Source organism: Staurois parvus, unplaced genomic scaffold (genome assembly GCF_062004578.1).
Source record: "Staurois parvus isolate SC_StPar_1 unplaced genomic scaffold, SC_StPar_1.0 ptg000006l, whole genome shotgun sequence".
Lineage (NCBI taxonomy): Eukaryota > Metazoa > Chordata > Amphibia > Anura > Ranidae > Staurois > Staurois parvus.
The window spans coordinates 11,104,685-11,129,700 of record NW_028317802.1 but is presented as its reverse complement, the minus strand read 5'-3'; the positions used below and the strand labels follow the sequence as shown (position 1 = coordinate 11,129,700).

Below are 25,016 nucleotides of genomic sequence, written 5' to 3'. Positions count from 1 at the left end.
TCTTGTGGTAAAATAAAAGATAAAGGGACTATGATTGGAAAAATAGGTGGATTTGTTACCGAATTGTTAAAGGGTAAGTCTACGCACAATTTCTCACCAAGCTTTTAATAAACTCTCAGGATTTCCTATAAGATTATAGGATTTATATAGAATATAAATTATGCATTACTCATTACAAGCCAAAATGATTTCTGCAATGCAGGCCACACTTTTCAAGCATGTCCTTTCTCCCCCTTGTTGAGCTACTGAATACAACTTGAGGAAAACACATGTGCAAAGAAAATTGATATTATATTTACCTTTCCCTTGCTTTCTGTCCTTAAAATGGGGGATACCATTGGGTAGCTCCAATCTCACTTAGAAGATGATACTGCATTGTGCCATAGTGCTCAACTTTCTATGTGATCTCATTGGCACGATGATAACATCACCCCCTACACTACTGAAATTTGAGAAAGTTTGAATATATGATCTAACTTTTTCCTCAAGTGTTTATTAAGAGTTTCAGCAAAAGGGAGTGGAGCTGCATTTTAAAAAGGAGACCATGAAGGCTCACTTAAGTAGAAGTGACATATTTTTTTTTAAATAAGCTAAACCTTTCCTGAGAAAAACGTGAAAGCTACCATTCCTGAAGTTTTATCCTGCTAATTCTAGATACCTAGAAGTTTTAAATTTCATGCTTACCCTCTAATTGTGACACTTTAAGTCATTGAACAAGTATACCAATAGGGACTCTTACTAATTTTACTCTGAATTTCCTGATCTACATACTTGTCCTACGTAAGTGACTCATAAAGTATTGAAACCAACACGTGAGCATAACTACTAGGAAATTAGCTTTTTCAGAATGAAGTCAGCAGACATACCTCATATTTCTGTAACAAAAGGTTTGCTTTAAACCCTCAAAATACAAGCATTTTTAAATCAATTTGAGTGTTAACATCTTGCATCCTCCGGGAACTGAACAGACAGTTCTGTTATTGCACTGAAATGCAATCACAGGCAGAATGTACAGTGCCAATGAGAGTGGCTCTGTACCATGTTATCACTCTGATCAATCACAATATCACATAATATAAACAAAGGCTGCTGTTAGCAGCAATGTCTTACTTAATGGCTGGTGATCAGGAAGCCCTGCTTTCTCTTATATCTTGATCCATGTGAGACTTAAGGAAGCCTCTTGACTACCAGCCAGCACAAGTTCAATCCAGTAACAGTGCCAATAGCAATACATCCACCGCTTTACTGCCATTCACCTCTCTTTTGGAGGTTAGCCACATCCTATCTCTGATCTGATAGGTATATTAACCTTTCGCCTCCCTTATCTTTTGTTTCTGCTGTGTGATGAGACACCTAGCTAACAGGTGGCAAGCCTTACTTTTATCATTCACTGCATGCGCTGCTATTAATACGGAGTCATGCCAGAGCTTACTGAGCTTCACAGGGCATATTGTTGGTGCTCTCTTAGCTGGTGCCTCTGTGACTAAAGTTGCCAATATATTTGTTGTATCATGAGGTACAGTATTAAAAGTTATTTTGGCATATACAATTTCCAGGAAAACATAATCTGATAAGCAAGTTCAGTTGGCATGGTTGACTGACTGAAAGAGACAAAATGATATTGCTTAGGATTGTGACCCAGAATAAAAAAACAGCTGCTGCAAAGTAACTGCAGAGCTCAATCTCAGTCTTCATGGGACCGACTTCATGGGACTGAGATTGATCTCTACAGCTACTTTTGCAGCAGGTGTTTTCTTAGTCTTATTCCGGGGTCACAATCAATGTCCTTTGATCTCTTTTGATCAATAGACCATGTTGACCGCGCTTATGCTTATTAGATGACGTTTTCCCAGAAACTGTATATGCTGTCATATCCTTTGCTACTGTACCACGTGACACTGCAAATACATTGTCAACTTCAGTCACAGAGGTACCAGTAATCTGGCACCAACAACTTGCCCCCTTTGAAGCTCGATAAGCTCTGACATGACTCCGTGTTACTAGCAGCGCACGCAGTGAATGACTGAGGCTTCCCACTTGTTACCTAGGTGTCTCATCACACAGAGGAAGCAAAAGAATGTTACATCACTTCCGCTTTCTCTGTGAAACATGATGTCACTTTCACACTTGCAAATCATGTAGTGTTTAATTTTTTTTGTCTAACTCCTGTACATGTTTATGCATGTCTGCAGTTTTTTACATTTTATGATATGTATCTGAACCCAGAGCACATTTATGTACCTTTGTGAATGTCTAAGGCAGCTGCAGATTCATGCATAAAAAAAACTCTTACTGCCCGTTCACATATATGCGGATTGGATGCAGTTTGAACCGCATCCAATCTGCATGACATATGAAAAAATATTGCTTCCTATGGAGCCTGTTCACATATATTTGGTGCACCATTTGGTGTACCATTTGTAAACAAACATGTGCTGAGAGCACGCACCCTGCATGCTCCCAGCACATGTGTCAGTGTCCCACGGAATGGTCCCAATCTCTTCTTGCGATAGGGACCTTTCCCATCATGTGACTGCCGTGATAGCCAATCACCATGGTCACATGACCCTAAACCCGCTCCCACCTCCGGGCATCAAAACCCCTTAAAGGGTCGGGAGGCACAAGCTTGAAAGGGTTAAAAAGAGTCATGTCCAATTTCTGAGCAGTGCGGGCCGGTTCAGGTGCGGATTACAGGCTATTGAATTCTATGGGAACTGTTTCTAAACCGCATATGCGTGCACAGGACAAAACCTTCTTCACATTGGGTATGACTTGGCATGCAATTTATATGCCATGCGACTTGCAAATCGTATACCACGTCGCACCCTATTGTTTGCAATTATAGCGGTCATATCAGTGCGGTTCCAACTTGGTCAGAGCTGCACCAAGTAGTGCATGCACTACTTTTGGTGCGATTTTCATAGACATCTGTGTCAGATGTCTTGCAAATCGCACCTTAAATTGGCAAGTCACCCGACTTTGAAATCGTGTGACTTCACTGTAAGTCACACAATTTCAAAATCAGCTTTGATGTGACTGGGGTGTAAGATCCTCAGCTAATCCTGTCCTGAACCTGATGTAAACCTAACATGAACCTGTGAACAACTACTACATCCATTAGCTGTGAAACCTGAGCTTCAATCTGCACTGCACATGTGTGAATAAGATCTCACAAATGCTTTTGTTCTATTAAAAAAAAAATGACTCTTTTAACCTCTTCCCTACCGTGCTATAGCCGGAAGATGGCTACAGTGCGTTTGTCTAGTTCTGGGACAACGTTCACTCTTCCTGCGCGCCCCCAGCAGTGCGCACTTGGCGCCACCGGAGATCGCAGTGTCCTACTGACACAGCTGATCATTTGATAGGTAAACGGCCTTTTACCACATGATCAGCAGTGTCCAGTGACACAGCAGATAACCGGGTAAATACAGTTGCTGTTTACCAGCTGCGCTTTCCTCACGCTGTCACAGCCTGAGGAAAGTACTGCCGATAACCAACAATTGTCAGAGAAGTGATCTGCACTGATCATCGGGGCAATGATGATTAGTGCCACCCACCTGTAACCATCAGTGCCACCCACCTGTAAACATCAGTGCCACCCACCTGTGCCCAGCAGTGCCACCCACCTGTGCCCAGCAGTGACTAGCAGTGCCACCCATATGTGCCCAGCAGTGCCACCCACCAGTACTGCCCAGCAGTGCGACCCATCAGTGCTGCCCAGCAGTGCCACCAATCAGTACCCAGCAGTGCCGCCAATCAGTGCAGCATCATCAGTGCCGTCTATCAATGCCACCTATCAGTGCCCATCAGTGCTGCCTATCCGTGCCACCTCATCAGTGCCCATCAGTGCTGCCTATCAGTGCCCATCAGTACTGCCTATCAGTGCAGCCTCATTAACGCACAGCAGTAAAGGAGAAAAATTACTGTTTGCAAAATGTTATAATAGAAACAAAAAAAAAAGTTTTTTTTTCAAAATGTTTTGCTCTTTTTTTGTGTATAGTGCAAAAAATAAAACACCCAGTGGTGATTAAATACCACCATAAGAAAGCTCTATTTGTGTGAAAAAAGTGATAAAAATGTTATATGGGTACAGTGTGGCATGACTGCACAATTGTCATTCAAAGTACGACAGCACTGAAAGCTGAAAATTGGCCTGGGCAGGAAGGGGGTGAAAGTGCCAGTGTACCGTATAATAATGACTCTCCTGAAAAATAACTCCCCAGTCATTATTATATATGTAATAATAACTCTCTCTATGTAATAATAACTCCCAAACAGAAAAAGGCGTAAGTTATCTAATATAAATTCAATTTTTGAATTACATTTTTATTATGAAACAAATGAGACCAACAATGGTTTTTTTTTAAAGTTTTTACATAGTAGATTTTTATTAAAGTAAACAAAAATTACACATAGAATTGAGAACTATCAACATACATGTAATGTAATTTGGTGCTTTAAAGAATTGATCCTCCAAATAATTAATTAATGATAACTTTCAATAATTAAAACCTGTTAACACTCTTATGTATATATTAACAGATAAGGCATATCAATTTAAGCTCTTTCTTTCAACTTTTATGTTATTTAGCTTCTTCAAAACTAGGGGAGTTATTATTACATAGAGAGAATTATTATTGCATAAATAAAAATGACTGGGGAGTTATTATTATTTGGGAGTTAATATAACATAATATGCTGGGTAGGCAAGTGGTTAAAACAGATCTAAATGCAAGTAACTGAGCTTGTAATATTTCCTCCTCCCCGATCCCCCAATCACAACTTTACCATTAAGATCAACAGCACAACCATTGGTCCTTCCCCTCATGCCAGGGAGTTAGCTGTAATCCTAGACTCTGACCTCTCCTTTGGGCCCCACATCCACTCACTGGCTAAATCCTGCTGCCTCAACCTCCGGAATATTTAAAAAGTCCGCCCCTTCCTGACCAATGACACCACAAAACAACTCATCCACGCCTTGGTTATATCCTGCCTCGATTACTGCAACTCCCTCCTCACTGGTCTACCGTTACACAGGCTATCCCCCCTTCAGCCTATTATGAATGCTGCTGCTAGACTCATACACCTTACCAACCGATCAGCGACTGCTGCCCCTCTCTGCCAGTCCCCCCACTGGCTTCCACTAACCCAACGAATAAAATTCAAAATATTAACCACAGCTTACAAAGCCATCTACAACACTGCATAGAGAGAAAACAGGTGGCGCACACACCTAGTGCATCATCCAAGGTTTATTGTAGGAGTGAAAGAATAATAAAAACATACTCACAGACAAAGCATGTATCTAAAAAGCATAGAAAAATGACAATGGCCACAATGGCAGGCAAGGTGTTCTCACTGTCAGTGCGGTCAAATGGTTGACGAGTTTCAGGGACGAATCCCTTTCCTCAGAGCTGATGACCAGTCTCTGATGCAGATGTATGATAAATGGAAAGTAGGAGCCTTGCTGTTGATGGAGGCAGCGTTGTGGCCATTGTCATTTTTCTATGCTTTTTAGATACATGCTTCATCTGTGAGTATGTTTTTATTACTCCTACAATAAACCTTGGATAATGCACTAGGTGTGTGCGCCACCTGTTTTCTCTCTATCCAGTGGCTGATTTCCCTGTCTGAGGAGGGCTGCACCCCTGAAGCATTTCTTTTGGTTGTCGCTGTCCTGGTACCCTTATCTTCCCTTTTGGCTGTACATATCCTGAGGCGCTGGAGAGTACATACGATATCCACAACACTGCCCCTAGCTACATCACCAACCTCAGCCACAGATACCGCCCAAATCGCCCACTCCGCTCCTCCCATGATATCCTCCTCTCTAGCTCCCTCATCACCTCCTCCCACGCTCGCCTCCAGGACTTCTCCAGAGCCTCTCCCTTGCTCTGGAACTCCCTACCACAGCATGTCCAGTCATCCCCCACCCTGTCTGCCTTTAGGCGATCTTTGAAAACTCACTTCTTCAGGGAAGCCTACCCCACCTCCTCCTAAGAACGGTACTTGAATCACCTCCGCCAGATCATCCCCCGCAGCTATCACCTTTTGTATCACCTCTCCTTCCTTTAGATTGTAAGCTCTACGAGCCGGGCCCTCCTATTCCTTCTGTACTAAAATGTATTGTAATTGTACTGTCTCCCTTATATTGTAAAGCGCTGCGCAAACTGTTGGCGCTATATAAATCCTGTATAATAATAGATTGTAAGCTCGAAAGAGCAGGGCCCTCGATCCCCTCATGTTTTGCATTGTATTGGTATTGTTCTGTCACATGTTCTGTCCCCCTTTGTAATGTACAGCGCTGAGCGAACTATTGGCGCTTTATAAATACTGTATAATAATAATAATCAAAGGCAGGAACTAAAACATCAGTAAAATGTTTGCAGCCATGTGAATGTCAGAGGGGGTTAACTCGATGAGTGAGAAGAATTTCTTACTGTGGGAAATTGTCGGTTTTTAATGACAGCAGCATGGAGAGAGGCAGGGATTTGTGCTTTCCTGTGACAGTGAATGGAGATGGTCGGAAGCATGTGAGCTGCAGGCTGCCAGTGTATTGCTGACATGTTGTTTTATGCATTGGCGCTTTGAAGCTGAGCCTTTGAGTGGAAGCAGGGAGTCAGCTATAGCACAGAGGGGCTGGGTCCATAGCTCGAGCTGGATTCCACACATTGGTTCCATCGGGAAGGCGTGTTGTTCCAGCCGCTGCTCCAGCTACGTGCGGCTCTGGCGCTGTCCACGATGCAGGTGCTGAAACCAAGCCCACTGCCGCTCTATGCTGAATGAATGAATGAAGGAAGAGGCGCCGCCGGCGCTGTCCTCGGCTCAGGTGCTGAAAATCCAGCCGGCCTCGGCTTGCCGCCCCTCCCCTGGCACAAGGACGACTCGGGCAGCCATGAAGCGAAGGCTGCTGAATTACCGCTAGCTGGGAACAATCAGGCCCCGATCTCTGCATCCTCCCACCCAGGGAAGATCGGAACAAAGCCATGGATTTATTGGGGAAGCAGCCACCCTCAGTGTCACCTGCCTGCTGGCCGTGTATGGTAAAGTGCTGCGATTTAATGAGGATGTGAGAGTCAGGCTATTGTGGGGAGGGGTCGGGTGAGTGCTGTTTACCTGCTAAGATGGCTTTCACTAGGAGGTGTGTGGGGCTGCTGCTATCTGCAGCCCTCTTGATGCTGGTGAACGTGGTCACAGGGCAGCTTAGGTACTCAGTGAAGGAGGAGTTGAATCACGGGGCGTTTGTGGGCAATGTCATCAGTGACCTGGGTCTAGATCTCAAGCAGCTGCCCACACGAAGCTTCAGTATCACATCTGGTAATGACAAGCAGTATTTTGATGTAAATCTAGGGAATGGAGTCCTATTTGTAAATAGAACAATAGACCGAGAATCGCTTTGTGTCCCAAGTGCTCCCTGCATAATCAATCTGGAGGTCGTCATAGGGAACCCTGTGGAGGTGCACAACATCGAGATAGAGATATTAGACATTAATGACCATGCCCCGAAATTTCCTAGAAATGAATACTATTTGAATATCAGTGAGTCAGCTGTGCCTGGAGCTAGGTTTCCTATTGAGAGTGCACTGGATCCTGACATAGGCAGCAATTCTATTCAGACTTATAAACTGAGTGACAATGATTACTTTGCGCTCGACCTAAAGACGTTTAATGGAAACAGCAAGCTGATTGAAATTGTGCTGAAAAAACCATTAGACAGAGAACAGAAATCTCTTCATCGGCTGGTTTTGACAGCTATAGATGGGGGCAGTCCGGTAAAATCTGGCACGGCCCAGATTTTGATATATGTGATGGACACGAATGATAACAATCCATTCTTTGATAAGTCTACCTACAAAGCCAGTCTGCTTGAAAATTCACCAGTAGGTACTTTAGTGGTCAAGCTAAATGCATCTGATCCAGATGAAGGATCAAATGGTGAAGTTGCATATTCATTCAGTAGCTATACCCCACAGAAAGTTAGGCAGTTGTTTACTATAGATGCAAAATCTGGAGAAGTTAGAGTAAATGGACCGTTGGACTTTGAAAAGTCATCATCCTATGAAATCTATGTGCAGGCCACTGATAAAGGTCCAGTTCCTATGGCAGGACATTGCAAAGTGTTGGTTGAAATAATTGATGCCAATGACAATGCCCCAGAGATAGTTGTGACTTCGAATTATTCTCCTGTTGCTGAGAACTCACAGGAAGACACCGTTGTGGCTTTAATGAGTGTAAATGACCAAGATTCAGGGATCAACAAACAAGTTAGCCTAACAATCCAGCAAAACCTTCCATTTAAATTAAAGTCCTTTAAGAATACTTATAAACTGGTGACTGATGGTAAACTGGATCGAGAAAAGTGCCCTTCTTACAATATCACAGTGACAGCTACAGACTCTGGGAATCCACCACTGTCATCTCAGAGAACACTCTATGTGGAAATCTCAGATGTCAATGACAACCCTCCAGTATTTGAAGAGCCATCTTACTCCATGTATGTTTCGGAAAACAATGCCCCAGGAGTGTCGGTGTTTTCAGTAAAAGCTGTGGATCAAGATTTAAATGAAAATGCTTTTGTTTCATACATGCTTCTTCAAGGGGATGCTGAAGGGCTCCCTGTTTCTTCATATGTTTCTGTCAAATCTGACAATGGAATCATATATGCAGTCCAGTCATTTGACTATGAAAAAATAAGAGAATTCCGATTTGTTGTTCAAGCACAAGATGCTGGAAACCCTCCACTTAGCAGCACTGCTACTGTATATGTTTTTATTGTAGATCAAAATGATCACGCGCCAACAATTTTGTTTCCAGCTCCAACAAATGGTTCAAGGTCCATTGAGATGATTCCCCAAGCCTCGAATGCTGAATACCTTGTTACAAAAGTTATTGCAGTTGATTTAGACTCGGGACAAAATGCTTGGTTGTTTTATAACTTAGGCAAGTCCACAGATCCTAAACTTTTTAAGGTAGACTTGCATACAGGAGAAATAAGGACTACAAGGAAAGTTGCAGATGACAGTATTAGCAACTACAACTTGACTGTTATTGTAAGAGACAATGGGGAACCTCCTCTTTCCTCTTCCACCACTATAAGTGTGGCCGTTGTGGACAAGATTTCAAAACTTGTCCCAGACTCCCGTAGACACGTTAAAAATAGCACAAGCTTCTCTGAAATGACTCTTTATTTGATAATAGCTCTGTGCTCTATTTCATTTGTATTTCTTTTGACGCTGATTGTCATTTTTGTTCTTAAATGCTGTAAGTGTAATGCTGATCCATGCTGCACTGGTTGCTGCACAGGGTGTTGTGTCGTTCAGAACCCAAATCCCACAGAAATGTATAAACAAGCCAACAATAACATTGAAACCAGACTTCCACCTGGATTGAAAGTACAACCTCATTTTATTGAGGTTAGGGGGAATGGATCACTTACAAAGACCTACTGCTACAAGGCCTGCATGACAGCAGGGTCAGGAAGTGACACTTTTATGTTTTATAATACTGGTGTTCCAGTAGGAACTATGCCACATGCAGTAATTGCAGACAGAAACTTAACAGCCCAGAGTGGACAGAGACATAGTCTAATCATCCTACAAAGTGAAACAACAACTCCTGTAGAGGTGAGAATAAACATACTACTATTTATACTTACTCTGTATCAAACCAATCAGTTGTTTGTCTTTGTGATTTTTCTAGTTTTTAATATATTAAAACTTTTATGCTTTGTTGTTGAATAGTTCCATAAGGCAAGTTTTAAGAAATGGCACAACTCATTAAATAACTTTTTTCTGTCAAAGGTAGCAAGACGACACATGTTTGTGTTTTCAGCATTTATAATTCATGTGAAACATTACTTTCTTAATACAGGGCTATGGAATTGTGCATCTGCCAGGTAAGTATTGAAATGTGAATTAAACAAATGCACTAGAACAATTATCACAACAATGCTTGCTGTCACCTCTTCTGAAAATGCTTGTTGCCTGGCTGTCACGCTGACTTACTTGCTTTAATACTTTACACCTGCAATAAGTATGCAAATAGTAATCTCTGACTTCTCAGACTTTGCTGCCTTTTGCACTTGGTAAGTGGTTCAAAAGAAGATAATAAAACCAGTGGTTCAACATAACTGCCAGGCAACTTGCATTTCCTGAAGGAGTAAAATGTATGGCTCTCATGATAGGTATGTTTTGAATGATCTTTACTGATCTAGTAAATGTCTGTGAATAATTTATGGAAATGTAAGCAAATTGAAGTTGTTGCCTATAGCAACCAATGGAGTTCTTTATTCCTAGGTAAATGTAATGGCTGCTATGAATTACAGCTCCAGTTTTCAGAAACCATCTCTGCATGTGCTGAGGTCTCTGTGATAAACTAAGTTGAACAAAATAATAATTCACAGTTTTACTGATAAAAGGTGAAATCGGGTTTTGCATTTTTAACATCACACATGCAGATAGTACTGACTAAACCACTTCAAGTCCGGACACTTTCACCCCCTTCCACTCCAGGCCAATTTTCAGCTTTCAGCACTGTCACACTTTGAGTGACAATCACTCAGCCATGCAACACTGTACCCATTTTTTGCTTAGTTCATATTATACAATTTTGCAAATACATTTTTCTTAATACATTTAGGCCAAAATTTATTCTTCAAAATTTTTGGGATACAAATAACCCAAAGCAATGTGTATAATTTAGTCTGTATGAAAACTATGGAGTCTACAAACTATGGGATATATATTTAAAAATTGGTATGTTGAGACCCTACAATGTTGGACCCAGTTAAGACTTGTGGTGGTGATCAGGATGCTGGTATGGCATATAGGGTGATCAGGGCGCTGGTATGGGGTATAGTGGTGATCAGGGTGCTGTTATAGGATTTGGCAGTGATCAGGATGCTGGTATGGCGGTGGTCACGACATTGGTGTGGTGTAATGTGAGCACTGGGACAGGTGACAAGCGCTGGCTGAATTATATATTGGGGACTACACTGGGCCAGTGATCAGGGACACTGGGCTGGCTTGCCCAGCAGTCTGTGAGTATACATGCAGCTTGACCGATGCTTAGTTTCACTTTCTGTTGTTTACTATGTGATTGGACACAGCAATCACATAGTAAAACACCATGTGACCACCCAAACACAGCAGTAATGTGATCCTCTGGGCTCCCAGGTGTGTGCTCAGGTACGTTAGCCCACATCGGTACAGCTCATCCAGCGTCTATAGACTATGGGCAAATGAAAAGAGGGTAAGTGGTATAACCCAAATGCCATTATTATATAATGTTAATAGTTAATCACCTCAATACCCGACACTTTCACCCATTTCCTCATTTCCTGCCCAGGCCAATTTTCAGCTTTTCAACTTTCATGCAACACTGTACCCTAATGGCAGTTTTATCCTTTTTTTAGACAGACAAAGCTTTCTTTTTGGTGATATTTAGTCACCACTTTTTTTTATATCTTTTTTTGCTAAATAAATAAATAAATACCAAAGATCTTGAAAAAGACAATGTTTTTTTAGTTTCTTTTATAAAATTTTGCAAATAAATGATCTTTCTTCATAAATTTAGGTTAAAGTGTATTCTGCTTAATTTTTTTGGTAACCCAAATCCGTGCATATTATTTAGTCTGTGTGAAAGTTATAGAGTTTACAAACAAATGATATATCCCTCATATCAAGATATTTTCTAAGAGGCATAATGAGTCTTTTGAAAATGCTATTTTTGGTCACAAGTTTTTTGGAAAATCCTGGAAATAAAATGAAAATGTTTTTTTTACACAAAGCTGTCAATTAATAAGATATTTCTAACACACACGCATAAGCACACTTAGAATTACTCCCTCAAACACAATCTGCTACTCCTCCCAAGTATGGGGATACCACATATGTGAGACTTTTTCAGAGCCTATTTACACAGAGGGGACCAAAATTCAAAGAGCGCGTTCAGGCTTTCTAGGAGCATAAATTTTGCATCTAATTTCCTGACTCCCTATCACATTTTTGGAGGCCCTTGAGCACCAGGACAGTGACAACACCTATAAAATGAGCACATTTTGAAAAACGTCAAGTTTTGCCACAAGTTGTTGGAAACTGTGGAATCAATATACATGTTTTTTTTACACAAAGTTGTCCATTTAATAAGATATTTCTCACACATGGTATAGAATAACAACCCAAAACACATTATACTACTCCTTGGTGTTATTATTATTATTATACAGTATTTATATAGCACCAAAGGGTTTGCTCAGCGCTGTACAATAGCGAGGGGGACAGAACATGAGACAATACAATAACAATACAATACACGAGGGGTTCGAGGGCCCTGCTCCTTTGAGCTTACAATCTAGGAGGGAGGGGATAGTGGTACAGGAGGAAGTGGCTGTGGGGGATGGAGTGGTGGGAGGAGTGGAGGAGATCGGTTGTTAGGTGAGGGTGGGGTAGGTTTCCCTGAAGAGATGGGTTTTCAGGGTGCGCCTGAAGGTGAGGAGGGTAGGTGAAAGTCTGATGGATTGGGGTAGTGAGTTCCAGAGGATGGGGAAAGTCCTGGAGAAGTCCTGCAGTTGGGCGTGGGAGGAGGAGACCAGGGAGCTAGAGAGTAGGAGGTCCTGTGAGGAGCGAAGGGCACGGGTAGGGTGGTATTTGGGTATCAGGTCAGTTAGGTAGTTTGGGGTGGCGTTGTGAATTGCTTTGTAGGTCAGAGTTAGTAATTTGAATTTGATGCATTGGGCAATCGGGAGCCAATGAAGGGATTGGCAGAGGGGGGTGTCAGATGTGGAGCGGTTGGTGAGGTGGATGAGTCTAGCCGCTGAGTTCAGGAAAGATGGTTATGATGTTGGTATTGTGATACAACATGTGTGAGACTTTTTCAATGTTTGGACTGATTATATACCACACATTGTATCCTGGGTATCACACAAATCAACCAATTTTATCAAAGCCACTATATTGTAATGGTCGCCTTTATGCGAGTGGTCGGGGAATATAGCTTAGTGTAGCATCACCTATTGCAAACCCTGTTCCTATAGGCTAGCAGGCCTAGCATACTGGTATGTTACTGCCCCTAGGAATGTTATGTTCACTGGCCAAGGAGTGCCTGAGGCCAAAGAAAGGATAAGCAAAAGACTTCCTGTGGTTCCAGGAGTGCAGTTATCTGCAGGGGATGACTGGATGGGTGTCTCATGGGAGCAAAATCAGCAGGATGTGCTGATCAGGTCAGTTCAGGTGCAGGCAGAGATATGGTAAGCAAACGGGCAAGGGATTGGTCCAACAGGCAGAAATGTGGCCAATAAACAGGCAGTTGTGACTGGCTGCACTGTTAGGGCTCATTCACATGTTAGTTTGGGGGTGGTAAAACCTCACAGTTGAGCCATGGTTTTACCACCCCTCAACCACTATACACTTTAGCTGCAGTGGCAGCAGTTGGGGGGAGGGGTGTACACATGCCATGGTTACGATGCTGCTCCTGCACTCACACCAATTGTGACTCATTCAAGTGAATGGAATTGCTTGTGTTGGGGTCCAAGGGGTTAAAGCAGGAGGCAATACAATTCCTCCTCACTGCCTGTAAATGCTCCCTTAAGAGAGATCTGAACAAGGATGGCTTTTCAGATTGCATCACACATGTGAACAAGTCTTTATAGTGACACTGTGATTGCTGTGGTGGTGATCAGGGACACTTCCACTGGTGTGGTAATGATCAGGGACATTGTGACTGGTATGGTGGTGATTAGGGACTGTGGGTGCAATTCACAAAATGGTATTTTCCTCTTTAAAATCTGAGATAAAATAGATCATAGCGTTTTTTAAAAAATATTTAGCAAAAAAAGCTACTAAAATAAGGTATGCAGTATATCATTGAAATGTGACATCATTCAGAATGTTATCTCATGACGTGATATCCAGTGGGAAGGATACAGTGGAGAAGGATCCTGACCCCTGTCAGTATTTATTGCTAGGAAAAAGGTAAACTGGTTTAAACCATAGAAATATGCCAACTCACTCAGAGTCAGAGCATGTGTATTAGTACAAAAGGAAAAAGGTGACTGGAATGACAGTCAAAGGGAAGCTGCTTTCACAGGACACACGTGGTGTATCAAAAGAACAAAGTTTAAATATAAAATATCTTTATAAATGTCAAATATTGAATGAAAATAGTGTAAAAAATCACACACATAGGTATTTAAATACCCTTCTTCCACCAATAAAAAAGACAACGTTGTTTTATTTTTATTGGTGGAAGGAGGGTATTTTTATATGTGTGTGCTTTTTGATACTATTTTCAAATGAATTTATAAAGATATTAAGTATATACTTAATTTAACTTTGTTGTTTTTTATACGCCACATGTGTCCTGTGAATGCAGCTTCCCTTTAACTCGTATTACAGTCAACTTCAGTTTTTATTGCTGTCTGTGTCCCCATTAAGAAGATTTACTCTCTCTAGTGTTACTGTTTCTACTCGTCACTGAAAGTAAACAGAAAATTAATTCCCACAATTTGGGTTGACCTTGAACACTAATAGTGGATAAATATCCCCAATGGAACACAGATGGGAAAAAAAAACTGACAGGGGTTCTAACCCCCCCCCCCCCCCCCCCCAATACTCTGTCCGAAATGAAAAAAACATTTTGCCTTTAGTTACACTTTTACACGATTACTGTTTACTAGTATCAGAGCAGTTACAGTAATTTCTGGTTGATATCGTAGGTTATTGCACCTTGCATAATATCAAGGCTATTTCTTTAACACATATACCCATCTGCCTTAGAAAATAACTGAGCACTTACTAACTACACTGCTCAAAAAAATTAATGGAACACTTTTTAATCAGAGTATAGCATCAAGTCAATTAAACACCTGGGATATTGATTTGGTCAGTTAAGTAGAAGAGGGAGTTGTTAATCAGTTTCAGCTGCTTTGGTGTTAATGAAATTAACAACAGGTGCACTATATGGGCAACAATGCAATGACCCCCAAAACAGGAATGGTTTTACAGGTGGCGGCCATTGACATTCGTTAACACACCATTAGTAGACAAATGTTTACAATATGTATGTTGTATTAAAATCATGTTGTGTTTGGCTGAAAATCATTATGGTCACAGCTGGATTATGGTTACTGGAGCATAACCAGCTGTTAGTTAGAACCACTAACATGTATATGTTAAAGACAGGCAAAATCTATTTTTCCCATTTTGTTTCTCCTACCCCCACTAATCCCCCTTCCTTCTAACCCCCTTCTAACCCAACCCACCTCCAGGTATATGTTTTTTCTTACCTGGTGAAGTCAGGTATAGATATCGTAATCACCCATCAAGGTCTCTGTTTCATGCTGTTTCTGCCTGCAGGGATTGCTTATCCAGTGCTGGCAACTCTTACTCCCCTCAGTCGATATTGGTCCTCTTCTGGATCCTGGGAGGCCCCCTTGCTGGCCAACCAAAAGGAATTATTAATTTTCCATTTTCAACTTTATTTGCTATGCCCTTTTTCTCCCTCTTTGCCTGCTGCTTCTCCTGGGTAATTTCTACAGGCATACTCCTGTAGTGACAAACAAAATGGCTGCTGGAATTGCACTAACCTGAGTTTTATTAATCAGCCCTCCCACATAATAACATTAAACATATAAAAAGAATAATATACAGTGTAAATAATAGCTTGACTAATTAGCTTGATCATCAACAGTGATGCATTTAAGATTTTGTTTTTTTTTATTTTGCTGTCTGATCCATTGAAGTTTCATAAAGAACTATATATGTCACAGATTAGAGGTGGGTACATTATAGTCAGCTCTGTACCCTTGAACTCCTAACTCCTAAGGTGTATGATTCTAGTCTCAGAACAGTTTTAGCAGCTGCTTTGGACCATTAGAGATTTATTCATAAAGTAGTTAACAAGGCTTTCACCAAACATTCACTGGTGGTGAATCAATTACTGTCATCTACAACACATGTGCCAGGAAGATTCACATGCAGTGAATGTTTGGTCAATGTTAGATGTATTATTTTATAAATATGTCCTTGTGAGGGTTATTTACTAAAACTGGACCACACAAAGCCTAGTGCATCTCTGCATAGTAACCACTTCCAGGTATTATTTTCACAGCTTAAAGTGGTTGTAAAGGCCGAAGGTTTTTTGATGGTAAAATACCTTCTGTGTGCTGCTCCCCCCACTGATTCCCTAATATTCACCAGAGCCCCATCTCAATCCAGCGATGTGCATGGGAGCCTTCGCTATACCAGGTGTCTCTCTCCTCTTTAGCTGAGACAAAACAGCGGGAGCCATTGTCTCACACTGCTGGCAATTACAGCTAGTGAGTCAATGAGGAGAGAGTGGGAGTGGGGCCGAGCCACAGTTCTATTTGTCTTATGGATGCATAGAATGTGGCTTGAGAGCGAGCACACACCAGTGCCCCCATAGCAAGCAGATTGCTGTTGGAGGCACTGGTCAAGGGGGAGGATCCAGCAGCACTGGAAGAGGACCCAAGGAGAAGGGGCTGCTTTGTGCAAAATCATTGCAAAGAGCAGGTAAGTATGACATGTTTGTTATAAAAAAAAAAAATAAACCTTTAGAAAAATTTTCATTTAAAAAGCTGGAGTTAAAAGCTGATTGGAACAACTGGTACCAGATTCTGAGTATTCTTATTACCCCCCTTAGTGTCACACCAAAATGTGTTGACTGCATAATAGTCAAAGGAGAGCTCAGAGTTGCCAACACTGCCAAGCATGCACAGTAACAGAAGCAGCATATACATCTGAGGTCTGTGTGTCTATTTACATTTATGTACAAAGCTATTCATAATACTGCCCCAAACTACCTCATCGACCTGATATCCAAATACCACCCAACACGTACTCTTCGCTCCTCACAAGACCTCCTACTCTCCAGTTCCCTGGTCTCCTCCTCCCATGCCCAATTCCAGGACTTCTCCAGGTCTTCCCCCATCCTCTGGAACTCACTACCCCAATCCATCAGACTGTCATCTACCCTCCTCACCTTTAGGCGCACCCTGGAAACCCAGCTCTTTAGGGAAGCCTACCCCGCCCTCACCTAACAGCCGATCTCCTCCACTCCTCCTACCACTCCATCCCCCACAGCCATTTCCTCCTGTACCACTATCCCCTCCCTCCTAGATTGTAAGCTCAAAATAGCAGGGCCCTCGAACCCCTCGTGTATTGTATTGTTACTGTATTGTCTCATGTACTGTCCCCCACTATAATGTACAGCGCTGAGCAAACTTTTTGGCGCTATATAAATACTGTATAATAATAATAATAATTTATGATGGAGCTTCCAGTAAAAGTACAGTTATAATGTTAAAAGATGTTGAAGTTATCCAATCCAAAGATTAGCATTAATGAGTAGAGTGTAACTTACAAGCTACTCCACCTGCCTCTAAACTGCACTCCTTGGAGTTCATATCTCAAAACATAATACAATTTTGGTGATAGAGACAATAGCTGAATGTGTGCCAAGGCATTTGTAATTCTGGAAGCCATTAAACTGACACACAGTTTGCCAGTAACGACTTCTAAGAGCTTGGCAATATCCAGTGAGCTGGCCTAAAATCTGCATTTACCATTCCACAATCCAGCACTTAATAGCTGTGCTTTAGAAAAAAAAAAGATTGAGGCTCTGTCATGAGTCATCTTGTGCACAAATTGACTTTTATCAGTTAATATAAAAAGTAATATGAAAGGACAGATGATTGATTTGGTTTTACGTAAGCAGGCTTTTGCTGAGAGGCACTGATCTGTGTTATCCATATTGTTGTATGTAGCAGGTGACGTGCTAATATGCTGCCTTGTCCTAGTCATCTCCTGTGTCTGCAAAGTGCACTGTATGTGCACATGCAATATTCAGATTCATGCTTTCACATCACTGAGCATGGATGCTGTCATAATTTATTATGTATTAATGTTGCAGTAATGCATAGACACATGCTTTATGGAGTTTTCAATAATCATCTGCTGACTTTATCTATTATCCTTTTAGAAAATTTCAAATGTAAAACTTTAGCTGCAAAAATGAGATTACATTCTCTCGCATACACAGTATACTTTTGTGTAAATTCTGTCCCTGCTGTGTTATTACATTTGACTCTTTCTATATTTTAGAAAAATAAATGTTTAAAAGTAGCTATAAACCACAAATTGATGACATTTAGCTTGTTAAAGGACTGCTGTCATAAATGATTGTCATGTTTTTTCTTTTATAAAATACATGTTACCTTTTCAGTCTTTTTTGTATCTCAGTGTTGCTGATCATCCTCAGACTCTTTCCAGTCACTTCTCTTCTGAATGCACTCTCTCCAGGAGCAGCTGCATTTCATTTCTCTGACTTAGCTATGTAATGTGCATCAGCATGCATGTAGTCTCTGAAAAGGAATGTGAGGGGGTGACAGTATTAGCAACTGTCATGCCCTACAACAAATGCAGCATTTTTTATTTATGAATAAAATACTTTTTTATAAATGTAAAGCATAGCAAGAAAATACAGCAAATATACACTGCTCAAAAAAATTAAAAGAACACTTTAAAAGCACATCAGATCTCAATGGGGAAAAATATCATACTGGATATCTACAGTATACTGATATGGACTGGGTAATGTGTTAGGAACATAAAAATGCCTCAGCATTTGATGGAAATTAAAATTATCAACCTACAGAGGACTGAATTCAAAGACACCCTGAAATTAAAGTGAGAAATTTATGCAGCAGGCTAGTCCATTTTGCTGCAATTTCATTGCAGCAACTCAAAATGGCACTCAGTAGTTTGTATGGCCCCCATGTACTTGTATGCATGCCTGACAACATTGGAGCATGCTCCTAATGAGATGATGGATGGTGTCCTGGGGTATTTCCTCCCAGATCTGTACCAGGGCATCACTAAGCTCCTGGACAGTCTGAGGTGCAACTTGGTGGTGTCGGATGGACCAAAACTTGATATCCCAGAAGTTTTCTATTGGATTTAGGTCAGGTGAGCATGGAGGCCATTTAATGGTATAATTTCCTTCATCCTCCAGGAATTGCCTGCATACTCTCACTACATGAGACCGAGCATTGTCGTGCACTAGGAGGAACCCAGGACCCACTGCACCAGCGTAGGGTCTGACAATGGTCTGAATGATGTTACAGGCAGCATAACATTTTCCACGGTTTTTCCAGATCCTTTCACATCTGTCACATGTGCTCAGGGTGAACCTGCTCTCATCTGTGAAAAGCACAGGATGCCATTGGCAGACCTGCCAATTCAGGTGTTCAATGGCAAATGCCAATCGAGCTGTATGGTGGCAGGCATTAAGCACAGGGCCCACTAGAGGATATCAGGCCCTCAGGCCACTCTCATGAAGTCTGTTTGATTGTTTGGTCAGAGACATTTACACCAGTGGTCTGCTAGAGGTCATTTTGTAGGGGTCTGGCAGTGCTCATCCTTTAACCTGTTCCTCCTTGCACAAAGAAGCAGATACCGGTCCTGATGATGGGTTAAGGACCTTCTATGGCCCTGTCCAGCTCTCCTAGAGTAACAGCCTGTCTCATGGAATCTCCTCCATGTTCTTGAGACTGTGCTGGGAGACACAGCAAACGTTCTGGCAATGGCACATATTGATGTGCCATCCCGGAGTAGTTGGACTGCCTGTGCAACCTCTGTAGGGTCCAAGTGTCATCTCATGCTACCAGTAGTGACACTGACCCTAGCCAAATGAAAAACTAGTGAAAAACAGTCAGAAAAGTTAAGTAGGGAAACAAATGTCAGTGGCCTCACCTGTAAAACCATTCCTGTTTTGGATGAAAAAAGTTGTAAAGAAGTAAATGTTCACCCAAAAAGTTATACACCTCTTTTCAGCCCTTTTTACATTATTTGGACAAACCATTATCCTCACAGAGGTGCTTACAACAGTCAGTTTTTTCATATGGTTTAAACCTGTTTTTCCAACAGAAAGAAAAGAAAAGTAGCAGCTAGAGTTTGTTGCTATGTTAAAAAAAATTGCTTGAGAGTCAGCCTGTAAATGAAGAAGTTATATACTTTTCTTTCTGATAGATCATTTCTTGTTTCTTCTGCTGGCAGCTACATCATTACTTGTTCTGTAGTTGTGTAGCAGCCAGGTGATAGACCACAGCACCATGCATGCAACATTATATCAAGCACACTGGAAAGTGCTGGATAGTAGTTGCAGACAGTGAAGATTTAGCCTACTTCCAGAAAGGTAAGTGTGCAACTTCTCCTTTTACAGGTGGATTCATTCCTTTTACCATAGAAACCAGGTCACATAAACATACATCTAAAATTATATGTTCATTTAAAACTACCCTGTCCAAAGGGTATACAGAGAGAAACACCTCTCCATCTACCACATATCATTCCTGGTGCTGGTTCTGCTCACCACCACAACATCTGTACAGCAATAATCCAAGGACCGCACATTGGATAAAACCAACTCCTTTGTTTCATTGATATATAAAAACATATACAGTAATCACAAGATGACAGGAGACAGCAAATACATCTCCTGTCTCCTGTCATGCGGTGATTGCTGTCTATGCTTTTGTATTGATGGAATAAAAGAGTTGACTTTATCCCATGTGCGGTCATCCTAGATTATTGCTGTATATACCCTGTCCAAAAGGTGACAAAGCTATAGTGATTCCACTGCAGAATAAACAATGTTGTCACTATGCTAAAAGAAGTAGAAAATCAACAAACTGATAACTGACTCCGAAAAAACAAATCTGCAAGTGTCAGACTGTAGCATATATGTACTTATTGCTTTTGCTCATAGTTATTCTGTGACACTGCTTTTTTTTTATTAAATAAAGCAACTTTGTTTTTCTATGTGAACTGCAAAGAAAACTATATAAGTTCATGATAATAACAACATGCATTCTTTTTAGCAAAGAATAGCATTAAAAAATCCATCCACTTCAAACTGAATTATCAGTCTAAACCATTGGATGGCAATTTTGGACACTTCAACCGAGAAAATTTACTGCAGTTGTTCTTAGCACTACCTTCCTCTGCAGTACTTTATTTTTAACAATGTAAAATAAATGTAAATTCCAGTAGGGAGAATGAGGCCTCCTTGTTATGGTTAGATAAATGAATAAACCTGGAACTCAAATTCAAAGGTTTGACCACTGCAGCCCTTGAGAAATATAGTAATCCCTATGTTTATGTGCACTGCACCTTACCTAAGAATGTAAATGTGCAGATCTGCCTTTATGAGTATTATGATGAAAAATTTGAGTGTGCCTGTCATGATAATATTGCCCTCACATTTAGTGTTCCATTTGGCTGATCTTACTAGTTTGGTCCTTCCACTTAAAATCAATCTCTCTATTTCTGGAATTATTCCATTTGTTCCATAAGCAGTATATTGATTTTAAATCATGCCATATAAACCACATAATTATTGAAATTCATTTTGTGGTGGCTAATGATATCTCCAGTCTTGGAGAAAAAAAGCAAAATGAAAGATTATATGCTAGCATGAGCTAAAATAAAAATGTATGCTTGTTATATACTTAATTGTTATCACAATTGCTAACTAGCATCCATTGTATTAAAATATTATTAAAAGGGATCTCACAAAATTATTTTGAATAGAGCTAGATCCGTGATACTACTGTCCTTGATCTAAACCCCAGTTTATCAGTTAGTCACATCCAAGCTTTGAAAACCCCCTGTTCCAGCCTTCCCAGGGACACATAATAACCCTGAGCTTCCACAACAGAGTGCATTGCAAGATGTCTGAATCTAGTAACTACTTCTAGGTAAGGATATAAGTAGTGTTTTTTTTAAATGAATATATGTATAATGTAGTAAGCAAATTACTACAAGTTTATTTAGTTATAACATATTCACGTCTTTAAGTACAACTAAAGGCTCCTGTATGACAATCTAAACAAGTACTAAATCCAATTACTAAATTGTGCAAAGGCCTTATAAATGAACAAAAACTTTCTTTACCTTTCTTGAGTGATCCACATCTGCTTTCATTTTCACACATACTCCTCCGCTTAGGATCTGCAACTCACAGTTTCAGCAACAGCAACAGAGTCAGTGCTGTCAATCAAGAAAGCAGTTGGCAGGGCTAGGTGTGGTCAGGTGCTGGTTTTATTTTATTTATTTATTTCAGGTACTTATATGGTTCACAAGTTACAGGCTTGTGACTTAGCAGTGAATGAGTAGTACACACTCTGCAACATTTTTCATCCCAGTGTAGTGCAAGTAGGTACAGCCAACTTTTTTTAGGCAACTTTTAGGAGTTCAGAACTGCAGCCACACCATCACAGGAAACTATGTTAGGTGAACTTCATTGGCAGGACCATCAGGTATTTGTAGAACGTTTTAGGGGGACTAAGAGAAAACTGTAAAAGCAGATGCATTTAAAAACTGCAGAACACATGTTTTTACTGAAAGCCATAGTTCTACTTTACCACAATAATCTGCCTTCTGATTAGATTTCAGGTTTTTTAATAGAGAATTGCTCTTGTGGTCATGATCCTTTTGCCTGTGTAGGTTTGTTAAATGTAACATTGATTGTTAAGACACTAGCTCACACTGAGAAAAATAAAAGGTGCACATAACCTCATAATAAATAAGTTTGATGGGATTTGTATTCTGTCTAAAGCTTTCATTTATTGCTCCCACTGCAAGCAACATCTTGGAATGTCCATTGTTACAGCTATTTCTTCACTGTACAACATTCAGTATGTTTTTAAGGCAGTCTGCGTAGCATTGTAATCAATTTAATGTAATTTAATACAGAGTACAGGAGAGTTATATGATGCAGAGACTGCAGATACCAGTGAAGTGATGTTAGCATTGTTTTGAAAATAAAATCAGAGACAAAAAGTACAGAACAAAATGTGAGAACAATCAAATAATACTACAGAGGAATAGTATCTGTCTTCTGCACTCTAATATCAACATGTTGGCTACTCCTTCCATAATGCCCTCTCCCCTTTCATTGCATTCTCTGGTAGTCTCCCCCCCTGAATTATAGTTACTCATCTTGGTGTTGCAGATCCTTTTCTATTTGCAACAGTAATTCACAAATAAACAGAAATAACAAATGTATCACATATGGCTATCATTAGCTAAGTAATAAGGTTCAACCTAAAGGGAACCTATGTTCAGACTATGCATAGTAAATAGTTTGCATATTTAGGAAAAGCAGTAAAAGCACCTTCAGCTGTGGGTGGTTGCGGGAGCCGGAACCAGTGCTAGTTTGAACCAGGGCTAAGGGTAGATTTAGACATGCATCTAAATCTCCCTTACCTCTGAAACCCAAGGCTACGCTCCAGAGGCTAATGACAGACAGTGAGGAAGTGGTGCAACACCTTCTCACCACCCGTTTTAACCCCATTTTTGCAGACAAATGAGCCACAACGTTGCACATAGTTGTGGGGTGTTTGTGGCGATTTCCCATTGACTTGAATGTGTAGCATTTGCCAGGCAGCATTGCTACAAGTCAGGTCAACTTTGCCACGAGCACAAAGCATCGCAGCCCAGCATATAAACACCTCCATCCGCTGCCCACTGAAGCATAAAGGGGGTGGTTAGTGGGTGGCAAAAACACAGCTCAACTGTGCATTTTTGCTGTCCCTCCAACTGCAAGTCTAAACAAAGCCTAAGGCTTAATTCACACAGGGTATACTACTGCACAGGTTTTCCTTGCATCTCTATGCAGGCAGTCCCATTGATGTCAATTGGGACACATACTACTGTGGGGCCATGATTGACTGCATGGGAATGCACAGATGTTCTGTGCATTTCTGTGCAGGCAGCCCTATCCATATCACGGACACAGCCACTGCTCCCAACTTGACATCCATGTGGGGGCATGTCCCTGAACTTACACTGTATGCTTTTGGGGCCATGCACCTATACCTACATGGATGTCAGATCCTTGCAGCCACTGCATTCCAACTGACGTGAATAGGACAGTCTGCACAAGGATGCACAGAACACCTGTGCATCCCCATGTGGGTAAACACGGTCCTCCGTGGGCGTACACTTTAGCACACCTCATTGAATGAGGCCTTAGTAGACATTTAGCAGAAATGTTATATAGTTATGTTTTGTTTATGTATGGTAATAAGGATTTTAGTGGTTTTTATTTTTTAGCAAAAACAGTAATTTGCTAGACATGTTTGCAAAAATTGTGGGGCCTAAAATAATCAGTAGCACCTTATTTTTGTTCTACTGGTCATGTGCTTTAAAAAAATATATGGTTTGGGGGTCTTTTACAAACTCTGAAAGCTGTAAGGGAAAAACTAAAACCTCTAGATTTTTAGTGAAATTTTTGTGTATATTTGATTTTCACCAGTTTGCAGAAAGGTACAATTTAATTTTACAAATATTTGTTATTTGTTAACTCAATATAGGTTAAGCTTTTATATTTAGTAGGAAGTTAGCAGGAATTTTGATAAATGTGCTGTGTTTCTGTTTGTGTAATGTTAGTGTATTTTTAGTGAAAATATTGTTTTGATAAACATTTGTGCAAATATCGCCAGGCCTTAAAAATCTGTAGCAACTTCTTTTTATTTTACTGGTCATGTGCTTTGAGAAAATATATGAGTTCGGAGTCTTTTACAAACTCTAAAAGCTATAAAGGAACATTAAAAAGCAATGGAAAAAATTACAAAAATGGTCTGGCCACCTGAGTTTAACACTGGAGCTTAGGGCCTGGCAGTGAAAAGGTTAATGTTGGTAGAACCCCTCCCTTTTGTATGCTAAAGGAGAATAAATGTGTATAATGTCATCAATTGAATTTTCTAAAAGCCATGAATTGGAGCAATGCCTTCTGTATATGATTTTTCAGCACTCCTTCACTGGCTGCTGCCTGCCCCGAACATCAGCACAATTCTTCTTCCAATACAAATTTCCTTACAAAATGAGGTACAAGTAACAGGCAATTGTCGTAGTATTTGAGGAGTTGTGTGTCCACAAATATAGATGTGAGGACTGCATAATAAAAGATAATTATTAATGTTATCCTTTATAATG

General features: G+C 40.7%; 1 protein-coding gene across 23 annotated transcripts in view; it reads left to right on the top strand.

Annotated features, from left to right (window-relative positions):
- LOC149474338 (protocadherin alpha-C2-like) overlaps window positions 1–25,016 on the top strand; it is a 371,807-nt gene that overhangs the window by 274,547 nt on the left and 72,244 nt on the right. The window contains exon 1 of one of the 23 annotated variants that reach the window (XM_089660419.1): window positions 6,528–9,623. The exons of 21 other annotated variants lie outside the window; for them this stretch is intronic. In XM_089660419.1, coding sequence (XP_089516545.1) covers window positions 7,125–9,623 — 2,499 coding nt within the window. In that variant the 5' untranslated portion in view covers window positions 6,528–7,124. Of the gene's footprint in view, window positions 1–6,527; window positions 9,624–25,016 lie in introns of those variants that run through there. One more of the 23 variants, XM_089659512.1, reaches the window with a different exon arrangement.